Genomic DNA, 24065 nt, shown 5'->3' with positions numbered 1-24065 from the left:
CTGACCTTCCCACTTAAAATGTTCCCTCATAGAATGAAGTGTCTCTGAAAAAGAAAAATCCTCTGGAGGAGAAGCAGAAGGAGTGGAATCATCTGCATCAGAATCCGAATAAGGAGAGTACTCCTGCAAGTCTTCAGCTGAAGACTCAGAAACATCCGAAGCCTGCTCAAAACTTCCCAACTCTGGCTCCACCCTAGGCCTCTTATCAGGAGGGGGCAAAGAACCTCTAATCAGAGTAATCAAATCTTCTGCCATTTTAAGCATGTGCTTCTTAGGCACAGACCCTGCTGAACTAGGAGTGACACCAACAGAAGCTAAAACTGGCCTGCCTCTGGGCTGAAGCCTCTAAAGAACCGGCGTCCGGAACGGACGACTCATCCTGCCTGGGTTTAACCGCTTTGTCTTTGCGCTTCTTCGCAGAAGCGGGCGCCGGAGAATCCGATGGCATATTATAATTGCACCGCTTCCCAAAGACCAGCCTAGCACAATCTAACCTTCGCTTAATAGTGCGTTTATTGAACCTAGCACAAAAGCGACACCCAACAACGTCGTGCTCAGGCCCCAAACAAGGAATACACAAAGAATGATAATCCCTATGCGGTATCTGTTTCCCACAAGAAATACAGTTATTCACTTTTTCTGACATCCGGTAAAACACTGAGGCAAGAAAAAAACAAAATATTCCCCAACGGGGTACTTAGCCAACTTGGATTCGGTCTGAAACTCCGAATTCGAAAAATTTCAGAACGCCGAACGGCACTTGCTACGCTGCTTCTGCATCGGACCATGCGGCAAAAAAGACTGAGGAAATGACGTCGGTCATGCGCTTTTGTACCCTGACGTCCTGATGTCAGTTTTAAGCGCCTTGACCGACGTCAGCCTAATACTTTGGTATTCGGGCCGACCGAGGACAGCGGACTACCCATATGTAAGGACTGCAGCAATGTGAGATGAAGAACATCTTGTCCTTTTGGATGTAGAAGGTTGAGAGTCTTGGGCCGTGGACATGGACGCAAAAGCGCCCAGAAAGCCTTCCAGACTTAGAGGGACAGGGGAAGGTGCTGCCACCTATAAAAATATACTTGGCATCTGAGTTGTCCAATTTCATTATGCATCACCAGTGGGTGCACAGATCCAACCTCTGATCAGACTCGGCCACTTCTTCCAGACATACAATCTGAGTCTCAAACTCCTCCCTCTCCTATAATGCCCCACTCCTTCCCCAACGCCGCAGATCAAGTTTGTTGCCCTCTCAAATAAAATTTAGATTTATTATACCTGAAAGGTGAAAGAAAGTGATCACACTGGAACTCAAACTAGGAACTATGGGTTCCCATATCCTCTGTATTGCTCTCAGCTAAATAAGGATGGGGGAAGAAGGGTGGAATGTGATGCATAATGAAACTGGACAACACAGATGCCAAGTTATGGTAAGTACATAACTTCTAAGCTGATGTTGTCCATTTCATTATGCATCACCATTGGGGTCAGCGTTCTCAGCTATGTAAACCCCGGATGGCCCTCGAGGAAGGATATGCCTGAGCACCACGGAGCCAAAGGATGCTCTATTTCTAGACATAATGTCCAACTTATAGTGAGCCACACAAGTATAAGATTTGGACCAGGTTGCTGCTGCACAAATTTCATCAATAGGAGTTCTTGTGGAGAAAGCAGACGAGGTAGACATAGACTTGGTAGAGTGAGCTCTAATACGACTGGGAAGTTGCATGCCATGCTGGGAGTAGACCACAGAAATACAATCAGTAATCCACTTGGCTAAAGTAATCTTGAATGCGACCTGACAATCTATTTGGTGAAAAGGAGATGAACAACTGATCAGACTTCCTGTGTGGTTTAGTTCTCTGTAAATAGAAGAGCAATTGTCTGTGTACATCCAGCAAATGCAGCATATATTCACCCTTATTGGAATAATTAGGGAAGAATACAGGCAAATAAATGGTCTGGTTAATATTTGTCTCTGTGGTGACCTTCAATATGAAGGACGGATTTGTTCTGATGGAGACTATCTTTGAAGAAAGTAATATATGGTGGCTGGGAAGACATAGCTTGTAATCCTGATACACTTCTTGCTGAAGTAATGGCCACTACAAAGGCAGTTTTCAAAGATAAGAATTTCAAGTCACATGAGCTAGCTGGTTCAAATGGTTTCTGAGTAAGGCCCTGAAGTACTAGGGTGAGATCCCAAGGAGGGGATGGGTCTTTTATCGGAGGTCTGAGATGAAAGACTCCTTTCATAAAATCCCTGCAAAGTCTAGTAGTGGAGAAAGAAGATGAAAGATTGCTGCCCTTCCCTACATGAAAATTTGTGATAGCCGCTAGCTGTAACTTTATTGTGAAAAAAATAGCTTCATGCTGAAAAAGTGAATTGAGAAACAAAAGAATATCCAAAACAGAAGCAGAAAAGGGATCAATATTCCGCTGTGATGCCCAAATGGAAAATCTCTTCCACTTACTACGAAATACTTTCTTGGTGGAAGACTTCTGAGAGGGAAGAATAATTTCTTGAACCAGGAAGGCAAGCCTGGACTCTCGTAGAATCACTGGAAGTGGAGAAACCAAGCAGTTAGTCTAAGGGATCGGAAACTGGGAATCTGATGTTCTGACAGATGGGAAATCGAATCCCTGCCTGGGGTCCAGTATCCATGGAGGATATTTGCTGTGAGATGGCAGGAAAGAGAACCATACCCGATGAGGTCGGTTACTGTGAGACAGCAGGAAAGGGAACCATACCGGATGAGGTCAGTAAGGGGCAATGAGGATTAGACTGGTCATCAACCTGCTGGCTTTCTGTAAGACTTTGGGTATCAGGGGGATCGGAGGATAAACATACAGGAGACCTGGGGGCCAATCATGGACTACAGTACCCCTGGGTGACTCCCCCAAGGGGGGGGATCAGAGAAAAGTATTTGCTGCACTTGTTGTTCAGAGGACAGGCAAAGAGGATGCAGCAAGATTGGCCCCAATGGCTGAATATTTGATTCGTTACTGACTGGTTCAGGGACCACTCACGTGGACTTGAGACCGATCTGCTCAGTCTGTCCACTAGAACACTGAACTCCCCCAGAATGTGCATTGCAATGAGAAAGCAGTTTGAAGATATTGCCCATTTACAAACCCTCATGGCCTCCCTGCACAACGGGTATGATCAGGTTCCCCCCGCTTGTTGATGCACCAAAGCACAGACATATTTGTCTGTAAGAATTGTTCCTAGAGAAAAGCAGTCCTGAAAGGCTTGCAACAGCAAAAGAATGGCCCTCATCTTCAGTACCTTTATGTGCAATTTGGTCTCTGTCAAGGACCATGTGCCTTAGACCATCTTTCCATGGAAATGCCCCCCCAAACAGGAAAGCATCCGTGGTCACTGTGGCTACAGGTGGAGAAAGGGTGAAGGGTCGGCCAAGATGGAGATTGTCTGTAAGACTCCACCACTGCAGATGACACCGGGAAATTGTAGTTAGCCTGACTGGGATTGACAACAGATGGAACAGAACAGACTATTGGACCGCTAGGTTCCACTAGAGAACTCGCATGAAGAACCTGGCTAGCGGGACCAGAAGAATGGCAGCGGACATGGATCTTAGGACCATAAGGACCAGCCGAGCTGGTGGTGTCAGCGTGTCTAGTAACAGTTGAACCTGCTGTCTCAAAGATCTTATTCTCTGTGGAGGTAGGGCAGCATCTGTGTAGTTGTGTTCAATTGGGCTCCTATGTACTCTATGTCCTGCACAGGAGACAACTCTGATTTCACCAGATTCAATGCAATTCCCAGGCAACTGAAAGTTGTAGCATGACTTGAATGGCTTGAGGTACTTGATGCCTTCTAGGTGCCATTAGAAGCCAATCTTCTAAGTATGGAAACACCTGAAATCCTTGCAGACGGAAGTGGGCTGCAACAACTGCCATGCATTTGGTGAACATCCAGGAGGGCAGTAGTGACACCAAAGGGTAGTGCTCTGAATTGGTAATGATTGGCTCCCAGTTGGAAACACAGATGTCTCCTGGAGTGCCTGTCTATTTTGATATGATAGTACATGTCCTGGCGATATATAGAATACATCCAATCACTCTTGCACAGAAGTGTCAGAATGGACTGTACTGTAACCATGCGAAACTTTGACTTCTTTACAAACAAATTCAGCTGCTCAGGTCCAAGATCCATCAAAGATGTTCTGTTTTCTTTGGCACCAAAAAGAAGTGTGAGTAAGTTCTACATCCTTGTTGATCAGTTGGGACCTCCTGGATGACTCTTTTTTTTCTAGAAGTTTTTGAACCTCTAGGAAGGCTTTCTCCCTCTGACTGGGTGGCACATTGGGGAGATATCACCTGGAACTGGGAGGAGGAAGAGGAATATAATAACCTCTGGAAATTGTATTTAACACCCAGGTGTCATTTATTATGTTTGTCCAGGTACATGGGTGTAACGATAGTCCGCCCCCGACTGCCTCCAGAGTAGGACAGTCGGGCAGTGCCTCAAATGCTGACAGGGCCTGTAGAGAAGGGTTCTCTGAAGCCCTGGTTTTGTGGGCCCCCTCTCCCTCTGAGATGGCGCTGACCATTAAATCCTCTACCTCTAAAAGAGAATTCATCAAGTGAATCTGGACAAGACCCTTGAGATTTATGGAACCACATCTTCTTCCCACTACACTGGTTCCTGGAGAAGGTCTGTTGGGGGGAAGAAAACTTGATCCCTACAGCAGATAAGGTCTTATCTTCCTCTTCACTGCAGATAAGAGTTTCTTTAACTGATGGCCCAAACAAAGAGGAAACGTTAATGGGGGCATTACTGAAAGACGCTTTAAAGGGGTCTGCAAACTCACACAGCCTCATCCAGGCATGTCTCCTGAGGGCTATGCCTGAACTGGCTGCCCGAGAGGTTTCTTTCACAGCATGGGAAATTAACCTCATTGAGGAATTACAGACAGAGGACATTGTGGTCATTTGGGGAGGTAACTTCTTGAAGTCCCCCTCTGACAAAGACTGCGTCACAGAGGGCATAATTTCCTCAATCAGGTCTCTCTGGAGGCACATAAAGTGTGCCAAGTAATTTAATGCTCTAAGTGTAAAGGTGGATGAGGCATACACATGCTTCCAATGCCTGTCTAAAGCCAGAAACTCTTTGTTCAGGGGAAGAATACAGGAGCTTTGTTCAGCTAGCTCCTTCTTAGTGGCTGCCAACAGCACAAATGCATTAACTGAGACACCTTTACTCCAGAATAGTCGGTCATTGGGAGGGCTAAGGTATTTGTCTATGTGTTTGGGGATGGACTCCACAGTGTCTGGCTCTTTCCAAGCCCTGCGGGCAATAAGGTCAATAAGCTTGCCCACCGGCAGGGTCACCTATGACGTAGAATGGCCTGCCCCAAAGCCTCCTGGATCACAGATCCCTTGGAGGAAGGGGGTTGGGATGACCAGCTACCCTTTTGTTTTCAGTATTTACAAAATATCCCAGAAGGAGATATTGTTGGGTGGAGATCGGGGGACCCTTCCCCCTTATCAAAATCAGTGTCCTCTGTCAAGTGACTCCAAAGGGGAGTCTAGGTGCTTCCTCTTGCACTATCACTTCTGAGAAGCCTTCCCTGTGGGACACTTGGGAGAGGACTCAGAAGACAGAGGCATCTCTTGTTAAGGGCCAGTCTGGAGACTCTCCTGGAGGTGCTGACTCTTGACAGGATGGATGGCAGCAAAGCTCTAATCAGGAGGGGATTGAATAGGACCTGGAGAAAGGGGGGCTGCATCTCTCGGTGTGGAGAAAGCCCTCTCTGCCATCTTGGAAGATTTGACCTCCCATCTAGGAGCTGGAGCTGTCAAGGGAGAGAAGGACGAGGTCATCTCCGGATCAGACTCCTCCAGAAGGCACCAGGCCCAAACTGTGAAGGGCCGAGGCCCCCAGGGGAGGGACAGCTCCAAAAAGGTCAGAGCAGATACCAACCCTGAGGATTCGGCGCTGACGTCTTGGGTCCAGGACCAGCTCCGCTCCAAACGTATGGAGCCAAGCTAGTCTGGGACACTGCTGGAGTTGAAGAAAGGCACATTCTGCGCTCTGACGGCAACCCGCTCAAGAAAGCGAGGTCCTGAAACTCCGTGGATCAGAGGAGGAAGTTGCTGTATCGGGGTTGGTGTTCTCACGGATTCAACATGGATCGGAGAAGACAAGATCCCCAGCTGAATCTGGGCTTTGAGAAAACTCCATAACATCCTGTCCATATTGGAGTGAGGCAGCCAAGAGGATCTAGAGGAAAACAAAGAATGTGTGGACCTGACCGAAGACAGATTGGTCCAGACAGTCAGGGCAGGGGAGAGAGATTTACTCCGACGTGTTCCGGAGACAAGAAAGTACAGTTGTGTACACTTACCATAAATGTAGATGTTCGAGTGTATTCACTGTTGCAGTCATTACATTTGGGTTATCTGCCTGCAGGTAGCCCTCAGCCAGCCTGAATATCAAAGTCTTGGATCCCTGCATAGGATGCTGTCTCTTCTTCCTTGATGTCAAGTCATCAGGGGTATAAAGTATGCAGCCGACGCCATTACATCAGTTTTTCTTGCCCCAAATGTCAGGTGCCCCCAAATGGGAAGCAATTACATTTAAGGTTACACCTCCAACAAAAAGCAAATACACCAGAAAGCTGAAATACACTAAACAAGAAGAAAGGGATAGCCAAGAAAAGTCAGGAGGCTGGAGGGAGGGTAACCAGGACTGCAACAGTGAATACACTCGAGCATCTACATTTATGGTAAGTGTACACAACTGTATTATGTTCTTCACGTTACATTGTTGCAGTCATTACATTTGGGTAGATTCCCAAAGCTAAGGAAGGGAGGAGGTAGTTAGAGAGCATTAGGACCAGCTATTAAGCCCTGCAAGACTGCAGTGGCAAAACCAGCTCTGGATTTAGAAAAAATAGGCAAGTGGTAATGCTTGGTGAAGGTATGTACAGAGCTCCAGGTAACAGCTTCTAGGATATCCCTGGTAGGGACACCTCTGAGAAAGGCTGTAGAGGTAGATGCAGCCCTGGTGGAATGTGATCTGATCCCTTGTGGGGTAGGTTTTCCATGGTGCTTAAATCAGAAATGAATGCAATGGCCTATCCACTTAGAAATGGTTTGCTTTGAAATGGCCTTCCCCTCTGCCCCTGCAGCAAAGGCAACTAGCAGCTGTTCAGTTTCTCTGAGAGGTTTAGTCCTGTCCAAATAAAATCTAAGTTGTCTGTGTACGTCCAAAGAATGCACTATTCGTTCCCCTTTGTTCTGTGGATTAGGAAAAAAGTTGGCAAATGAATGGACTGATTAAGGGCCACACTGGATACCACCTTGAGCATAAATGAAGGATTGGTCCTAAGGGACACCCTGTCTGCATGGAAGATGATGAAGGGCTCCACTGCCATGAGGGCCTGTAATTCAGACACTCTTCTTGCTGAAGTGATGGCTAGAAGGAAGGCTGTTCTCCAAGAAAAGAATTTCAACTCTGCAGTTGCAGCTGGCTCAAAAGGAGGTAGAGTGAGAGCTTTTCCAATACAAAGTTAAGGTCCCAGGCTGGAGTGGGGGCTCTCCTGGGTGGTCTTAAATGTTTGGCCCCTCTGAGGAATTGTTTCAGCAGGGGGTGAGAGAAGAGGGGTGGCTCAGTATTATAATGTGCTAAAATGGCTGAGGCATGAATTTTAATTGATAAGGAAAGACCCTTGTGGAGCATCTCTGTTAAGTATTGAAGAATATGCGGTAAGCTGGGCACTGTTGCGCCCATTCCCTGAGTCTGGCTCCAGGAACAGTATCTTTTCCACTTTTCAGCATAGGATGTTCTAGTACTAAGCCTGGTAGCCTCCAGAATGACATCTAGCACCTGCTTACTGAGGGATGCGATTGGAGAGCTCAGGGGAATTAGCTAGGCTGCAAGGTTCAGGGTTTGAAGCTGGGGGTGCAGAATCTGGCCCTCCTGCTGAAACAGCAAGGAAGGGGTCCGAGGTAGGTGCCATGGTCCCAGCAGTGACATACTGCACAAAAGGGGGTACCAGTGCTGGCATGGCCAGTCTGGTGCAATCAGTATTGTCCTTGGTTTGTCCTGTTTGATCTTTAGCAGTACTTTTGAGAGGAGAGGCAGAGGGGGAAAGGCATAAACTGAGAGGCGTTCCCAGGTGAAGGAAAAGGCATCCACTTTGCAAGCTTGTGAGGAGTCCTTGTGCAGAATTTGTCCAATTGGTAGTTCTGAGGGGAGACAAACAGGTCCATATCTGGATTCCCCATTTGTTTCTCAAAATGTTGAATATCTTTGGTGCCAGTTTCCACTCGTGTGGGTCCATGAGATTTCTGCTTAGGTCGTCTGCCAGTGAATTTAGCTTGCCTGGCAGGAACTGAGCTTGTAGGTGCACTTGGTAGCTCAAAGTTGTGTTCCACAGAGCCATGGCTAGTCTACAGAGAGGATACGAGTGGATGCCGCCCCGTTTGTTTATGTACCACATAACAGTGGTGTTGTCGGTCTTTACCATAATTGTCCTGGAAGAATGTGGTCCTTGAAGGCTGTCCGGGGAATTCTGTACAGCTAACATTTCTTTTTGATTGATATGCAGGTGCATTTGACTCGGGTTCCATTTGCCCTGAATGCACTACCCTGCCAAGCAAGTCCTCCCATGCATAGTCTGATGCGTCTGTTGTTAGGATTTGGGTGGCAGGGGGCAGAGTGAATGGCAGTCCCTTGTGGTGGTAGCAGGCCTCTGCCCACCAAAGGAACTCTGTCTTTATACAAGGAATGATAGGAATCATTGATTCCAGGTCCTGAGAATGTTGACACCGTAGGCTTTTTAGATACCACTGTAGTTTCCTCATATGCAGTCTTGCATATGGAATTGGTAGAATGCAAGAGGCCATGAACCCCAGGGTTTACAGGATTTTCCTTGCAGATAGCTGGGTCTTTGTGGCCAGTAGTTTGAAGTAGGCTGTCAAACTTGTTTCTCTGGCATGAGGTAAGCCATCTGGGAAGTTGTGTTCAAGCTTGCTCCCAAGAATACAATTTGTTGGCAGAGTACTAGATGAGAATTCTTTTCGTTTATGGTGTACCCCAGTGAGGTTATCAGTTTCTTTACAAATGACCGATGACTTAGTAGCATGTCCTGGCTTTCTACCTGAATTAGACAATCGTCCAGGTATGGGTATATTTGAATATTTCTTTGCCTGAAAAATGCAATGACTGGAGCTAGGCACTTTGTGAATACCCTGGGCACAGTTGATAAGCCAAAGGGAAGTGCAGAGAACTGAAAGTGCATGTAGCCTGCTCTGAAGCGTAGGTATTTCCTGCAAGATTCCCTTATTGGAATGTGCAGGTAAGCTTTCTTTAAGTCCAAGGATGCCAACCAGGCATCTTTGCCTACAATAGGAAGCAGCTGATGAAGAGTTAGCATTTTGAATTTTGGGATTACCAAAAAGGTGTTTAGAATAGAGAGGTCCAGGATAGCAGGGGCTGTCTTTTCTGGGTACCAGGAAAAGTCTCGAGTAAAAACCTTGTCCCTTTTCTTCTGCTGGAACAGGCTGAATAGCCCTGATACATAGAAGAGAGAGAACCTGCTGTTGAGCCTCTGCCCACTGATTTGGGGGTAGGTCTGGCCAACCGTTTGGGGTTGGTAAGGTGTGGAAGTGGAATCTGTATCCTTTGGAAACTATATTTAAAACCCATTTGTCATGGGTAATGAGTTCCCAGTATTTTGCATGCAGGGCGATCTATCCCCCTAAGGGAGCAGGCAGTTGAGCAGGGCTTGAAAGGTTTAAGGTTAAGTCATTGTGACAGTTTTCCATAGGGTGTGTCTTACTACTTCCAGCTTTGGAAGTGGGAGCCCCCCACTGCTTAGGCCTGTGAGTACCTTGAGACTGTAGCCTAGGTGGTCTGTTGTTCCTGGGTTTGGACTGAGAAGGCCTGGAAGAGAGACAGGAAAGGACCAATTCTTAGAAGGCCAATGCCTACTAAATCTGGGAGTCTGTACTTGCAGGAAATCTTTAACAGTTTGCATAGATTTAGCTTTTTCCTCCATCTTTTTAAGCACTTCTTCTGCTTTGTTGCTAAACAGGCGGTCTTGGTTTAAGGGTGCATCCAATAATTTAGCTTTAACATGATCTGGCAAATTTTGCTCCTTAAGCCAAGCATGCTTTCTAAGAACAGACCCAGTTACAGCAGCCCTGCAAGATGCTTCTAAAGTGTCAAAACCACACTGCAAAGTATATTTACCAACTTGTTCAGCAAAATGCATTAAATCCTGTAATTCTTTATTTTCAGCACAGTCAGGAATCAACATCATTTTCTGTTTAAGTAGTCCCATAATATGCTGTTGATACTGTAACATATGAAACTGGCAGTTTAAGGCCCTAATGGCCAAAGTAGAAGTGAATACCTTCTTACCCCATCTGTCCAAGGCCCTGGAATCTCTATCAGAGGGGGGTAGGGTTTTTGGCAGTAGTAGCCTTAATGCCTTTAGGTCCCTGGGAAGTTGTCTCTGGGTCCGCAGTAGGATTCTTGAAGAGGAACTTGTGAGAGTCAGGTACTCTGTAATACCTGTCAGGTTTCCTGGGAGCCAGAGGTAAAGTGTCTGGGGCCAGGCTAGATTCCAAGAAGGCATCATCTACAATGTCCAGGACAGGAGGGATAGCTAAAGGCCTGTGTTGAGGTAGGAGTAAAAATTCCCTAAGCCTCTTTTTGGAGTCAGAGTAATCCTGGCTTTCCCAGCAGAAATGCTCCCTAAGAGTGTGCAAGATTTCACCAAAAGAAAAATCTCCTGGAGGGGAAGAAGAGGGTATGGAGTCCTCTGCATCAGAATCCTCATAGGTAGATAAGGGCAAATCCTGGTAATCAGAAGAAACAGAAATTTCAGAACCCTGATCAGAAGAATCAGAAAGAAAATTAGTTCTAGGTCTCTTAGAGGGTGAAGGCTGGCTTCCCCTAATTAAAGTAATAAGGTCTTCAGCCATTCTTATCATTAGTTTTTTAGGCATATGGGCCTGACCATGCGGTTTGGATGTCGGTTTTCTAAGCGTGGGTCGAGATTTAGGCCTTGAAGAAGAAGATGGCGTCGGTTTGAAATGCAAGTCAGTCGGCCTGAATACACCTTCAGAAGCCGGTGCCTGCACAGCGGCTCCGGACCCATCCAAGGTAGAGACATCAGCAGGTTCCATGGTCGAAGAAGCATCTCGCGGCATACCGGACTCTGTATAGGTCTCAGTAGAGGCCTGCAAATCTGAAGTAGCGGGTATCAGGGTCTGCGAAAGCGCCTGAGTACTGGCGACTAGCTTAACGGAAACGTCATCGGCAGCTTTGGACCTATGTGGTCTGTCTCTGTCTTTATCTTTACGTTTTTTTCAGAATGTTGGTAGTCAGATGGCTTACCGAAGCCATTTCTGGATAATTAAACCAAGTACTGAAATAGTTTGATGCAAAAATGAACAGACGACGAAAAATTTGAGGATTGAATAAGGCACAAAACCGACAGCGAGGGATGTCGTGGTCTGGGTCTAAGCAAGGAATGCAGTACGAATGAAAATCTTTATGAGGTATTTGCTTTCCACAGGTAATACAATTTTTAACTTTTACTGACATCGGTTAAGAGCAAGAAAAAGGATCCCCAATGGAGTACTTAGCTTTTTTGAAGACTTTGGTTCTAAAACTCGAAAACGAAAATTTCAGGAGTTGACAGACCAGCACATGTGAACTGCTTTTGCTTCGGGCACTGCGCGGCAAGAAAGACTGATGTAATGGTATCAGCTGCATGCTTTATACCCGTGACGACCTGACGTCATGGAAGAAGAGGCAGCATCCGACGCAGGGATCCAAGACTTTGATATTCAGGTCGGCTGAGGGCGACCTGCAGGCAGATAACCCAAATGTAATGACTGCAACAGTGAAACACGAAGAACATCTTTGGATCCACACTACTTCCATGGGATCTGATAGACTGCTTGGAACCGAGGGCTGAGGATCTGAGAGTGCAGAAGTTTTGGCCAGTGCTGGCTCTAATAGATCCGAATAACTTCTCTGATTCGAAGTAGACAGATCCAATAATTTTTGGGGCTTCTCAGGAACTGAAGCCATGGCCCCAGGGCAGCTAAGGGGGCACACTTCTTTGAGATGGACGTTTGAGCTCCAGAGGACAGAAGAAGGCCTCTTAAGATGAACTTGTTACATTGATAAGTGAGGGCTCGGGGACTGAAGGCTGAGCAGATATCGCACTGGACCGCTAAGTGCCCTGGCCCAAGACAATACACGAATCTTATGCCCACAAGAGGCACACCTTTTGAAACCAGTGATTTGTCCGACATGCTAACAGAAACTCACACACACACTAACACTATTATAAGAGAAAGTAAAAAAAAAAAAACTTTCCTAGTATTACATATATATATATGTACACATTATATATATACACACACACATACATACACATATATATATATATATATATATATATATACACACACACACACACATATATATATATATATATATATATATACACATACACACACACACACACACACACACACACACACACACATATATATATATAAAAGAAAAGAAAGAAGGAGAGCAGTTAAAGAGAAAGGCGGAAGGCCAGTGATAACTTTAAAAAGGAGCTACCTAAGAAGGGAGGGGAGGTACCAAGACTAAAACTGACATGTGTATAACAGAGAACTAAGAAAGAGAAAGTAAGAACTCGCTATAGTCAGAAGAAAATGAAAAAAACACTTATCTGAGCAGAGGCTGTGGAATCGTGTCTGTGATGGAAGGCAGAAAATGATATATGAGGGGTTGGAGAAGGGGTGGGGCATTATGGGAGAGGGAGGAGTCTGAGGCTCAGATCGTACGTCTGGAAGAATTGGCTTTGTTGGATCCAAGGTTGGATCCATGGACCCAGTAGTGATGCATAATGAAATGACAACATCAAATCTGTAGTATCGTTTCCGGACATCAGAGATGTGCTTAGACTCCCACTCACTGTTTCATCACATTTAAAATTGTCTCTCCGAAGGATGCCTCTTCCACAGGGGAATCAGGAGAGACAGAATTCTCATCACCTGAATGCACCTGACCAAGAGAATGAATTTTTGAGCAGCAAGCTAAGGAACAGTCATCAGAATTCGAGGCCTCCTTCTCAGAAGAAGATTATTCCACAGTAATCTTCTGTGGCGTCAGTAGAAGAACTGAAAAGGAAAAAGGTTTAACAGCTATAATGGCCTTGAATAGGCCCTGAGAAAAGTCCATCCAATCCTTCTCACTACGAGGATGAGGAGAGGGAACATGTTTGATTTTCTGTCATTTTTCTTAGGGGTGATAACCACCTGAACCAAGTGCAGAGGCTTCGACCCTGACATACCTCAATCAGAGATCCAGGAATTTCTTTCTGTACTAGAATCTGAGAGATGCCCTCTGGCCCCTTAAATAACAATCCTCAGTCCCCCCTTCTCCATTCTAGTAGCACAGGCAATTCGGACATGCAGTCCTCAGACACACCAGCCTCCAATAGGGTCACTGTAGAGGGTGCCTGAAGTAAAGTTAAATGTACCCCAGCTTCAGTAACCTCACAGCATAAGTCAGAATCAGACTGGGCCTCTGGCCTATGCCTCTTGAGCTTGTTCTTGGGAGCGGATAGTACATCAGGTGTACAGGGATCTGCCACCTTAGACTGGGCAAACCATTTTAGATGCTGGACCTCTAAAAATGTATTCGAAGACAAAAAAACAGGATCTCAATGTCTTGGGTACAAAGGACTGGCAGATGGAACAAGATTTGTAGTAGCGTTTCACACTCGAACAAAACAGGCACTGGGAATGGAGGACTTTGTAGGATTGGTGCCTATGGCATTCGTACTTTTCCCTCCTAGCTGACATCTAACAAAATCACACAAAACAGTATAAACAAGAAGGATGGTTCCCCAATGGGGCACTTATCTGAATCAGGATTAGTATTACGGCACAAATGACCACATGGAGACAGGCATAAGACCAGTGTTTCAGCTGACGGCAAGATAGTCTGAGGATTTATGTCTATGTGACCCTACATCCATGATGTGCGGTCACATGTTGGATGCATGGTGTAGGGATGGTTCAGGCTTTGGTACCCCGGCCGGACATCAGTGGTGAAAATCTATCATTTTGGAATATTGCAACAGTGATTTCAGTCAGGACATCAGTTTTGACTATGGAAGGGCACAGAATGGACTTCTGCATAATAATGGAGATCATTTACTCTCTTCTGGTTTGCCATCTTAAGGTATAGATCTGCAGTGCATTCTGTCTGGGACTAAGCCTGGGACAACCAGTCATCCAGGTATGGGTAATTGTGCAGCCCATGGACAATGAAGTGTGCAAACATGGGTGCTAAGTATCTGGAAAACACCTAAACAGCACTGCAAAGCCCACAGAGCAAGGGGGTGAGCTGAAAGTTGTAGGGTCGACTAAGAAACTGAGAAAATTCCTGTTACATTAGAAGACTGGCATGCACAGAAAAATGTTAATGTCTAAGTTACCATCAGTGCAAAGGGCATCGACAAAGGCAAAACAGCATCAACATTTTGACAGTTCTTCTCCCTTAATTTGTTTAAAATACAGAAGTCCAAATGGATCTTCAAGGACCGACTTTTCTTGGCAATATAAACAACCTGGAATAAAAGGTTGCTCTTTCTTCTCCAAAGGGAACTCTTTCCATGGTTACAAAAGTGAACAGCTGGTCTACCACTTCTGACACATGGGTCACTTGGTCTTGAGGGACCTGAAGAGTGCCCAAGAAATAAAGTTTCAGAATATTGTTCCAAATCTAGAAGTTTGAAACTTCATTTCAAACTTCAACATCCATGTGTCCAAAGTGATAGCAAACCACTTTTCTCTGAAAATCTGTCATCCACCTATCACATTCAGAAAGGAGAGGAAAGGGATTATCTGAAAGACAGTTAAAATTATTGACTGTTATCTTAGGCAGGGGTGTTCCTTTGTCCCTACCCTCTACAATTCTGCCTGTCCTGGCTTCTTCCTCTCTAATTTCTCTTTTCAAAAGCTTTATTCAACTTGCTTCCAGCAGAAGGGCCACTGCTTAGTGGGGAAGCTCCTACTATATATGGGAATGAGAGTGTTGCTATTACATATGGGAATAAGACAATTAAACAGTTGCTTAACTGTCTGAATAGTTTTTACCTTTTCTTTGCACCTCTTAAAATTTCCTTGAGATAGATGATCAATGAGCAAAGGATCTGGTTCCTTCCTTCCTACCACAAGGGCTGAATTCCAAGCTTTACAAGCTATTTCAACACAGTTCATGAAGCTGCAGCCCAGGCAGGTACATGTAAGGCATCACAGACACTTTTAATGGCATCCTTGCTTCTTTATTTGACCAAAGCTCCAAGACCTCTAACAGCATTCCCATTCTGACGCAGGATATCATCTCAGCAAGCCATGTAATGCCTGGCCCATTAATCAACCTGGACTGTCACTACATGCAAGTGGAGTCTCTGCCCCTGCTTCAGTAGGTCTGCTTACACAAATAAAATCAGTGGACTTGAGTTATTCTTTTACTGTGGTCCTTTTGACACTCTTTACTAAATAACATTCAGTAACTATGCTTTTTAATAGCCACAAATATATCTGAATTGCTCTATTATGACTATAAACTTTTGATTTACATTATGTTTCTGTAGTTTGCAAAGCTGAGTAATTACTGGAAAGGGGTGAGACAATGGATCAGCCCTCTGGCCCTGTTGTGAATTTATGCACATACACATGCATAAATATATGTACTAACATACTTTTTTTATATTTTATATGCACATGGGTTTAATACCAATCATCAGACAGTTTAGTCATGGGAATAGGAATCACAGGGAAATTCAAGGCAAGTGAGCCTTACAACCATTACACCTTGTCAAAACCCATCCTTAGACTGTCCCTCCTCTCAAGCAGGGCTAACCACTCAAGCTTGAAGTGAATTATGAATACCCATCCAATCATCCATGTCCAGTATGAAGGAAGATAATGTATCACACTGCTTGATCTGCAGATGTTGTTTATTCCAGAATTTGGGAAAATGCTGGGAAATGGAACCCGTCTTGCCACTGTTTTTTATTCATCTGTGATAAACATTCAGATGCCTGGTTCTGTTGTTTGTGGGGCTGTTTGACTTGTACAGATACAACAGATCCAAGACCACCAGGTACTTAATGGCATGGAAGGCAAGGCACAGATCTCCTCTTTGGAATCTCTGATACAGAGTACAAGGACAGTGCTTCTAGTCATCTCTGGTAGCTTACAGTTTTCCACCATTGCTGACCTTACTTAAGAACCTCTGGGATATTTCTAAATGATTAATATTTCTAATAAGCCACATCCCAAAGAGAAACTTGCACTCTGTCACTGGCTTAATCAATGCAGAGTATAAGATGGCAAGTTTCATGGTCACTAACACCATTCTCATTTTCAAGCAGGCTATGATCTATGCTGTTTGCTGGGGAAGAGATCATCTACCAAACGTGACAGATGTTGCATTTATTTTAGAATTTACTTTAAAACCCATGTTCAGCACACACCAGGTCTTTGCAAGTGCAAGATTTTGCTGAAAAGCACGGTCATTAGAAGTGGATTTGGCAATGACTGCAAGTTTACACAGTCATCTGCAAATTTAGTTAACCAGAGATCTTGGTCCTTGCTCTTGGGATTAGAAAAGTAAATGTCAAATAAGACAGGTCTCAGCACTGAGCCTTAAAGCACAGCACTGGCTACCTTCATACTCTGATGCTGCACCTCCCAGCTGCACCGTGTGGCTTCTGTCTTTTAAACAATTAACTGTCATAGCACACAGGAATCTATTTGCTATGTGCCAACTTTATTAACTCTGCTAACCTGGGAAAATACTGTTAAATGCCTTACCTAGATCAACGTATGTTGTGTGGACAGCATGACCGCTGCTGACAGCTTGTGTTAAGACTTTTAAAAAAAGGTCACCAGATTCATCAGGCAGGATCTATCCTTTACAAAGCTGAACTGCAGCAGGAGTATGATGCCGTTTTTCATGTTAAGATTTATCAGGTCAGTTAGAGCATGTTCCATGGCCTTGCATATGAGACTCATCAGGCTGATGTGTATACAATTTTTGGGGTGCATGATGTGACCACTATTAAGAAGTGGCATCACCACTGCTGTACACCATACTTTGGGAACAAAGTCTGTTCCTAGGCTCAGGTTAAACAGCTTAAAAAGAGTGGATATGCTGGGGCATGATTATCTGTTTGTTTATTAAACAGCCTGGTATATTATCATATCTCATGGAGGCAGTGTTTTTGTTTTTTGACAACACTTTCAGCACATGTTCTTTAGTTATGATGTGGGGGGTTGTGAGATTTGGAGGTAGGAGGGCTTTAGAAAGTCATCTCTGGAGTAACATTCACACCAAATATGTTTGCTAGTACACTGGCAATGTCCATGGAGTCAGAGTAGGGGATGGCATTTTGTTTGAGTCCAGTGCAGTGCTGGTAGATGTTTCTTATGTTCCTGAAGAAGCTAAAGGAGGACTTGTAGTTGTCTTTGGCTTCAAATGCTAAACTACATTCATGGATTGCTTTAGTGGACTTAATAGTACTTTTCAAGTTTTAGTCAAGTTACTGATATTGTCTTTGACCCAAGGGTTTTTCAATTTTAAATATGCTTAGTGAAGTCTTTCCTTTTACTGACTTTTTATGTTGGTAGTCTACCAGGGTGATTTGTTTTTAAATTTCCCATTACATTTTGATCTGGCTGGGACTGCCATTTCTATACATTGTGAGGCTACTTACTGTAGTTTTGAGACTATATCACAGAATTTGGGGAGTTTTGTACATTTGAAATACTTGAATTCTGACATATTGGTTTCAGTGGAATTAGAGATTTTGAGGGCAAAGGTTAATAGCTTACGGTTTTGACTTAACTGGGGACAAAGATACCAGGTGATCGGTAAACAATGATGCTATACTTTTATAGGTTCATAGATTAGTACTATGCTAACTGCCCTTGTGGGCCATTTTACGCCTAGCCAATTAACCCATGTGAGAATCAAACCCTGCACCTTGTGTCTGTAAGGGAAATTTCTTAACCATTATGCCAACCTCCTACTATACAAGTAGTAAGTCATGAATGTTACGTCTCTTGTAAGATTTTGTAACAATCTGATCCATGGAGTTTCATGGACTGGGCCTCAAAACTTTTGGACGTACCTTACACTGGTGGTGGTGCAGGTGTACTGGTTTATTGAGGAGTAGTTAAAGTCACTTCTAATGATAGAGCTTTGTTTATGGGAGTTAATTAAATTTAAGAACCTTACATGAACTTCAAGGGATAGGGAGGATATCCTCCAACAGGCAATAAACTCACAACTGGTCCAATTTAGTATAATATGGAGTTTTCCAAGTTCAGTTTTTGGCTCTCTGGGTAACTAGCTATGATATGGTCCCTTATAAATACAGACATAAAACCACAGTTGACTTTGGGTCTGGCTGGATGGATGTTAGGCAGACTCGAACGGTATTTTATTGAACTTGTTCCATTGGGTCTGAAGGCACAGCAGATATAGTCTAATTGTATTTCATTGAAATTAAAAGGGCAAATCATGATTCACCAAATTTACCTCTACGTACAAACACACACTAAACAGGCACACTTGTTGGGGGTGGGGGGCTAACCTCTACTCATGCCACAACTTCCACACACTCCCGAACACACACTAAGATTCAACCATTCATATTCAATCAATCTTTATAAAAATACCGCTTAATTATTTACATACTCAACATTCAATAAAAAGCATGCATCTACTATATACACAAAAGTGTATGTGTAAATCATACCTCTTTTCTGCCTCAGACATCAGGAACACCTTCTGTTCAACTCTTTCATGAGGTTTACCAGCAGAACCAATGTACACCACAGCAGGACGGCGCAGATAGCTCCTTGCCAGCCTTTCTACTGCAGGAGGCATGGTAGCTGTAAACATCACAGTCTGTAAAAATGAAAACATATTATGTGAATGCATAAATATTAAAACTTCATATACTGGTAACAATAATTATATGACTGCCAGAAGGAGGGTTCCAGCAATTAAACAACACTGAAATATTAAAATGGAAGTAACAACCGCCTTAGTATTCTTGTTTTCAAGTTAGTCAATAGATTTATATATGATCAGTTCTGTAGCTAATACCCCAAAGTGGGCTGCTACTACAGCTATGTGATACACCCATATGCAAGTCAATTTCTGTACAAAGACACAGGATCATAGGAAGTTACTTGGCTATTGCAAGCTAGCAAAGAATTTAGCCCATGTTCCAACAAGTCAGCACCCTATGCCACTGACCAGCAGGGACACAGGTGGAATCCCAGGGGTGTATTTTCTGTTCCCATCCAGGATGCATTTAAAAGAGGTTAATGAGGTATTCTGCTTGATGTGAAGAGGGAGTCTATTCCACAAAGGGGGGGGGGGTCGTCTCTAGGACACAAAGCTGTCGTGCCAACAAGTCCTACTGATGTCACAGACACGGTTGAGGTCGCATATGCAGGTTATTCGACTGAAGCTTGACTTGCGGATATGCAGCAGTCTCATTAGGCAGGGTCTGAGACTGCTTTGCATGCCAGACAGAGGTCACCTCTAAGGAGTCTGTAGGAGACCGAGTAGAGGGACAGGACCTTTAGCCTATTGTGAAGGGTAGATGTTTGAGGCCCTGGATTCGCCTGGTGAGGAACCTCTGTGGGCTTTCCAGCTGCTGCATGTGTATTGTGAGGTACATGCCGAAAAGGGCATTGTACTCAATAATGGGTCTTATAAGGGAAGCATACAGGGATGTTATGACCACCCTGTCCCTGGATGAGATACCCTTACTAATGAGGTGGGCCATGTAGAAAGGTTTCCATACAACGGAGGCAATATGGTGGTCAAAAGTCAGTTTGCTATCAACCTGGGTGCCCAAGTGCCTCATGACTGATTGTGTGCTTAGGACTTTATTATTAATGTGATAATTTGTGGGGATGTCACTCTCCCCAGAGGGGATGATGATGCATTTTTTGGCATTCAGTTTGAGGCCATGTTTCTGGCACCAGTCATTTGTTTGGGCCAGACCCTCTTGAAGAATGTCCAACATCTCTAGGGGAAATGATGACAGCATCCAGCTTGCAGTCATCTGCAAACTTGGTCAGCCATTTCCCAGTGGTTTTGGCCTGCACCTCAGAAAAGTATATCCCAAACAACAGAGGCCCCAAGACCGATCCCTGCGATACACCACTCATTACGGGTCTACTGCTTGAGGTGGCTTCCCCTATTTTGACTACGTGGGTTCTATCAGTGAGGCAACTTGCTACCCCATCTGGTAACATATGGATTGATGCCTAGTTGAGAGAGTTTATCTATTATACCGGAGTGGAGAACAGTATCAAAGACTTTGGTCAGATCCAGGTAGGCGGTATGCACCATCTTCCCCTCATCCATGGCTTTAGTGACGGTCTCAAAGAAGTCGACCAAATTTAACAGACATGACTTCCCCTTGACGAAACCAAACTGCATAGGATCGAGCATCTGGAGGGTGCCAATGTACTTCATAGTAATTGTATATGTAACATTCTTCATTTCAATGAAATATGTGGCAAAGAAGTTTTGTGTCACATTCACTGCATACAGATGTATCTGATGAATATTTCCATCGTGGCTACTTTTATTGCATACAGATAATTCTTTTATATCAAGTGTTGAACTACAGTCATCCTGGTAAAATAGCACCATAAAAACAACACGGAGAATATAAAGCTTACTTCAGAAACCCGAATACCACACGGAAAGCTGAATAAATATTTCTACATCAGAAAAAAAGTATACAGTTCTGAAAGTTCTGAAACAAGTTAGATACTTACCATAACAACAGATTTGAGCTTCCATCCTTCCTCAATGGATGGGTTATTGGACCCATCTAGGATCTGACTGTGGCCGCTCAGACTTTGGATCCAAAGTTCAGGCTCCTCCCCTTACCCATAATCCCCTGTAGCCAGACAGTTAGCTCAGATCAATTTTGTCCATACCATAAAATAAAATCTGTTGTGCCTTTCTACAAAACAACAAAAAAAAATGCTTCACAGAAGAAACTTGCTTCCTGGGGTAGTGCTAAAACAGTGCATGACCAAGCCATGGGGACAATAAGTGCATTCACTCCAGGGACAAAGGAAAAAACAACTGGATGGGGGAAAGTGGGAGGGCAGTTGAGGAAGGAGGGAAGGAAGAAAGCAAACAACACAGATCTATCACTACGGTAAGCACTTTACTTCATATATGACGTTGTCTCTTCCATCATTCCTCAACAGATGGGGCAGAGTCCCTGGCTACTAATAACCTTTGAAGGTCTCATGAAAGGATATTCCAGTGGACAGCCAAACCAAAGGAATATCTAGATGTAATGGGATATGAAAGAATGGACACTGGAAGATGTGGCTGCAGCATAAATATCATCAAGTGATTTTCTGGAGAAGGCAGTGGAAGTAGCAACTGATCTAATCAAATGAGCCTTGGGTGGTTTAGGTAAACTTAACCCCTTCTCCTTATATACATGTGTAAAATAATCAGATAACAAGTAATGAAGTCACTTTACACACCCCATTTCCTCAATTTACCTAAAGAAAAGGAAACAAACAAAGTACAGTTTTGTACCTACCATAAATGTAGATGTTCGAGTGCTAATACAGCTGCAGTCATAACAGATGGGTTCTCCTGCCGTCAGGCAGGTCCTCGGTTGGCCAAATTCCAAAGTCTAGGTCCGGCATCGGTTGTCGTCGCTTCTTCCCTGACGTCAGTGCGCCAGGGGTATAAAAGAACCAGCCGACGCCATTTTCTTCAGTTTTTCTTGCCCCAGATGTCAGGTGCCCCCAGAAGGAAGGCAATACATAAATTTGTGTAATAAAGCAATGCAATATAATCAAAATACAGTAGTTGCAAGCAAATACACAATAAAAGAATACCCCTATCAGGTTGTATGATGAGGTGTTAGCCAATAGGCCTGTCCCAAGAGGGGAAGGAGGGAGGGAAACCTGGACTGCAGCTGTATTAGCACTCGAACATCTACATTTATGGTAGGTACAAAACTGTACTATGTTCATCGTGCATACAGCTGCAGTCATAACAGATGGGTAGAATCCCAAAGCTAAGAAAGGGATGGTAGGCACTAGGTGGAACTAGGAGGAGCCAGAATGCCCTGCAAGACTGCAGTGGCAAAGCCTGCTCTAGTTTTGGAGTATAATGGTAGGTGGTAGTGCTTGGAGAAGGTATGCACAGAACTCCAAGTGGCTGCTTCCAAAATATCTTTGGTAGGAACTCCTCTGAGGAAAGCTGCAGAGGTAGCTGTGGCCCTTGTGGAGTGAGATCTGATGCCTGCAGGTACAGTTTTACCATGAAAAGAGTAACCAAAGCGCATGCAGTGGGCTATCCATTTTGAGATTGTCTGTTTGGAAATTGGCTTCCCTTGAGCTCCTGTAGCATAGGACACAAAGAGCTGTTCTGATTTTCTGAAAGGCTTTGTTCTGTCCAAATAATAACGCAGCTGTCTGTGGAATGTAGTAGTCTCTCCCCTTTGTTTTGAGGATTAGGGTAAAAGGTAGGTACGTGTATAGCCTGATTCAAAGCTACCCTGGATCCCACCTTTGGCATAAAGGACGGGTTGGTTCGTAAGGAAACTCTGTCCTGATGGAAGATGATAAAAGGCTGCACAGCCATGAGGGCATGTAGTTCCGATACCCTACGAGCTGAGGTGATAGCCAGAAGGAAAGCTGTTTTCCAGGACAAATATTGCAAATCTGTTGAGGCAGCTGGCTCAAAAGGAGGCAAGGTCAGCTTTTCTAGAATGAAATTGAGATCCCAAGCAGGTATTGGTTGTTTCCTTGGGGGTTTTATATTCTTAGCCCCTCTGAGGAACTGTCTTAAGAGGGGGTGAGAGAATAAAGGTGGATCAGTGTTGTATTCTGCAGAAATGGCTGAGGCATGGATTCTGATGGAGGAGAATGAAAGTCCACTGCTTAGCAGCTCAGCTAGATACTGTAATATTTGAGGTAAATTCAGTTTTCCAGGATTCTGGCCCTTTTACTCATTCCAGGCACAAAACCGTTTCCATTTTGCGGAGTAAGCTTTTCTAGTAGACGGCCTTCTGGCCTCCAAAATGACATCCTGCACCTCCTTGGAGAGTAGGGTCTGTTGTGATGTTAAGGAATCTTCCATGCGGCCAGATTGAGTGTTTTCAGCTGACTGTGAAGAGTTTTGAAGCTGTGCTGAGTCAGAAGAAGAGGCATTAGAGGTAGGGTCCATGGAGGGGAATGCGTCAGGCTCCTCAGGAGTGGGTACCAGTGCTGTCTTTGCCAGTCTGGAGCAATGAGAATCATCTTTGGTCTGTCTGCTCTGGTTTTTAATAGAACTTTGGGCAGCAGAGGAAGAGGTGGAAAGGCATAAACTGTCATTGTTGTCCAACTGAAAGAGAGAGCGTCCACTCTCCAGGCCTGTGGATGAAAAGTCCTTGAGCAGAATTTTGTCAATTGGTGATTTTTGTGGGAGGCAAAGAGATCTATGTCTGGCCTTCCCCATGCTTGAATTATCTCTGTAAAAACTTGAGGATGCAACTTCCATTCGTGTGGATCTGTCATATTTCTGCTTAGGTTGTCTGCCAGCGTGTTTTCCTTGCCTAGCAAGTACTGTGTTTGAAGTTCGATTTGTAATTCCAGGGCCATGTTCCAAAGTGACATGGCCAGCCTGCATAGGGGGTATGAATGGGTTCCTCCCTGTTTGTTTATATACCACATTACTGTGGTGTTGTCTGTCCTTATCAATAGTTGACCTGGATGCAGAAGGTCTTTGAAAGCTATAATAGCATTTATTACTGCTAGCATTTCCTTTTGATTGATGTGAAGGTGCTTTTCTTTTTGGGACCATTTGCCCTGAATGCACCGATCTGTCATGTGCGCCCCCCCAGGCGTAGTCCGAGGCGTCTGTTGTGATGACTTGATTTGCTTGAGGCTTGCAGAATGGGAGACCTGTGTTTGTTTGG

At 44.4% G+C, this 24065-nt stretch overlaps 1 protein-coding gene across 1 annotated transcript in view; it reads right to left on the bottom strand.

Annotated features, from left to right (window-relative positions):
- The window catches only part of DDX23 (DEAD-box helicase 23), a 497343-nt gene that overhangs the window by 169531 nt on the left and 303747 nt on the right, over positions 1 to 24065 (bottom strand). Inside the window, exon 14 of the mRNA XM_044083796.1 lies at positions 18852 to 19003. Coding sequence (XP_043939731.1) covers positions 18852 to 19003 — 152 coding nt within the window. The remainder of the gene's footprint in view (positions 1 to 18851; positions 19004 to 24065) is intronic.

This window comes from Protopterus annectens, chromosome 9.part0 (genome assembly GCF_019279795.1).
Source record: "Protopterus annectens isolate FY-2018-M chromosome 9.part0, PAN1.0, whole genome shotgun sequence".
NCBI classification, from domain to species: Eukaryota; Metazoa; Chordata; order Ceratodontiformes; family Protopteridae; genus Protopterus; species Protopterus annectens.
Note: the sequence above shows the minus strand (reverse complement) of the source record. Positions and strands in the feature narration are given on the sequence as shown.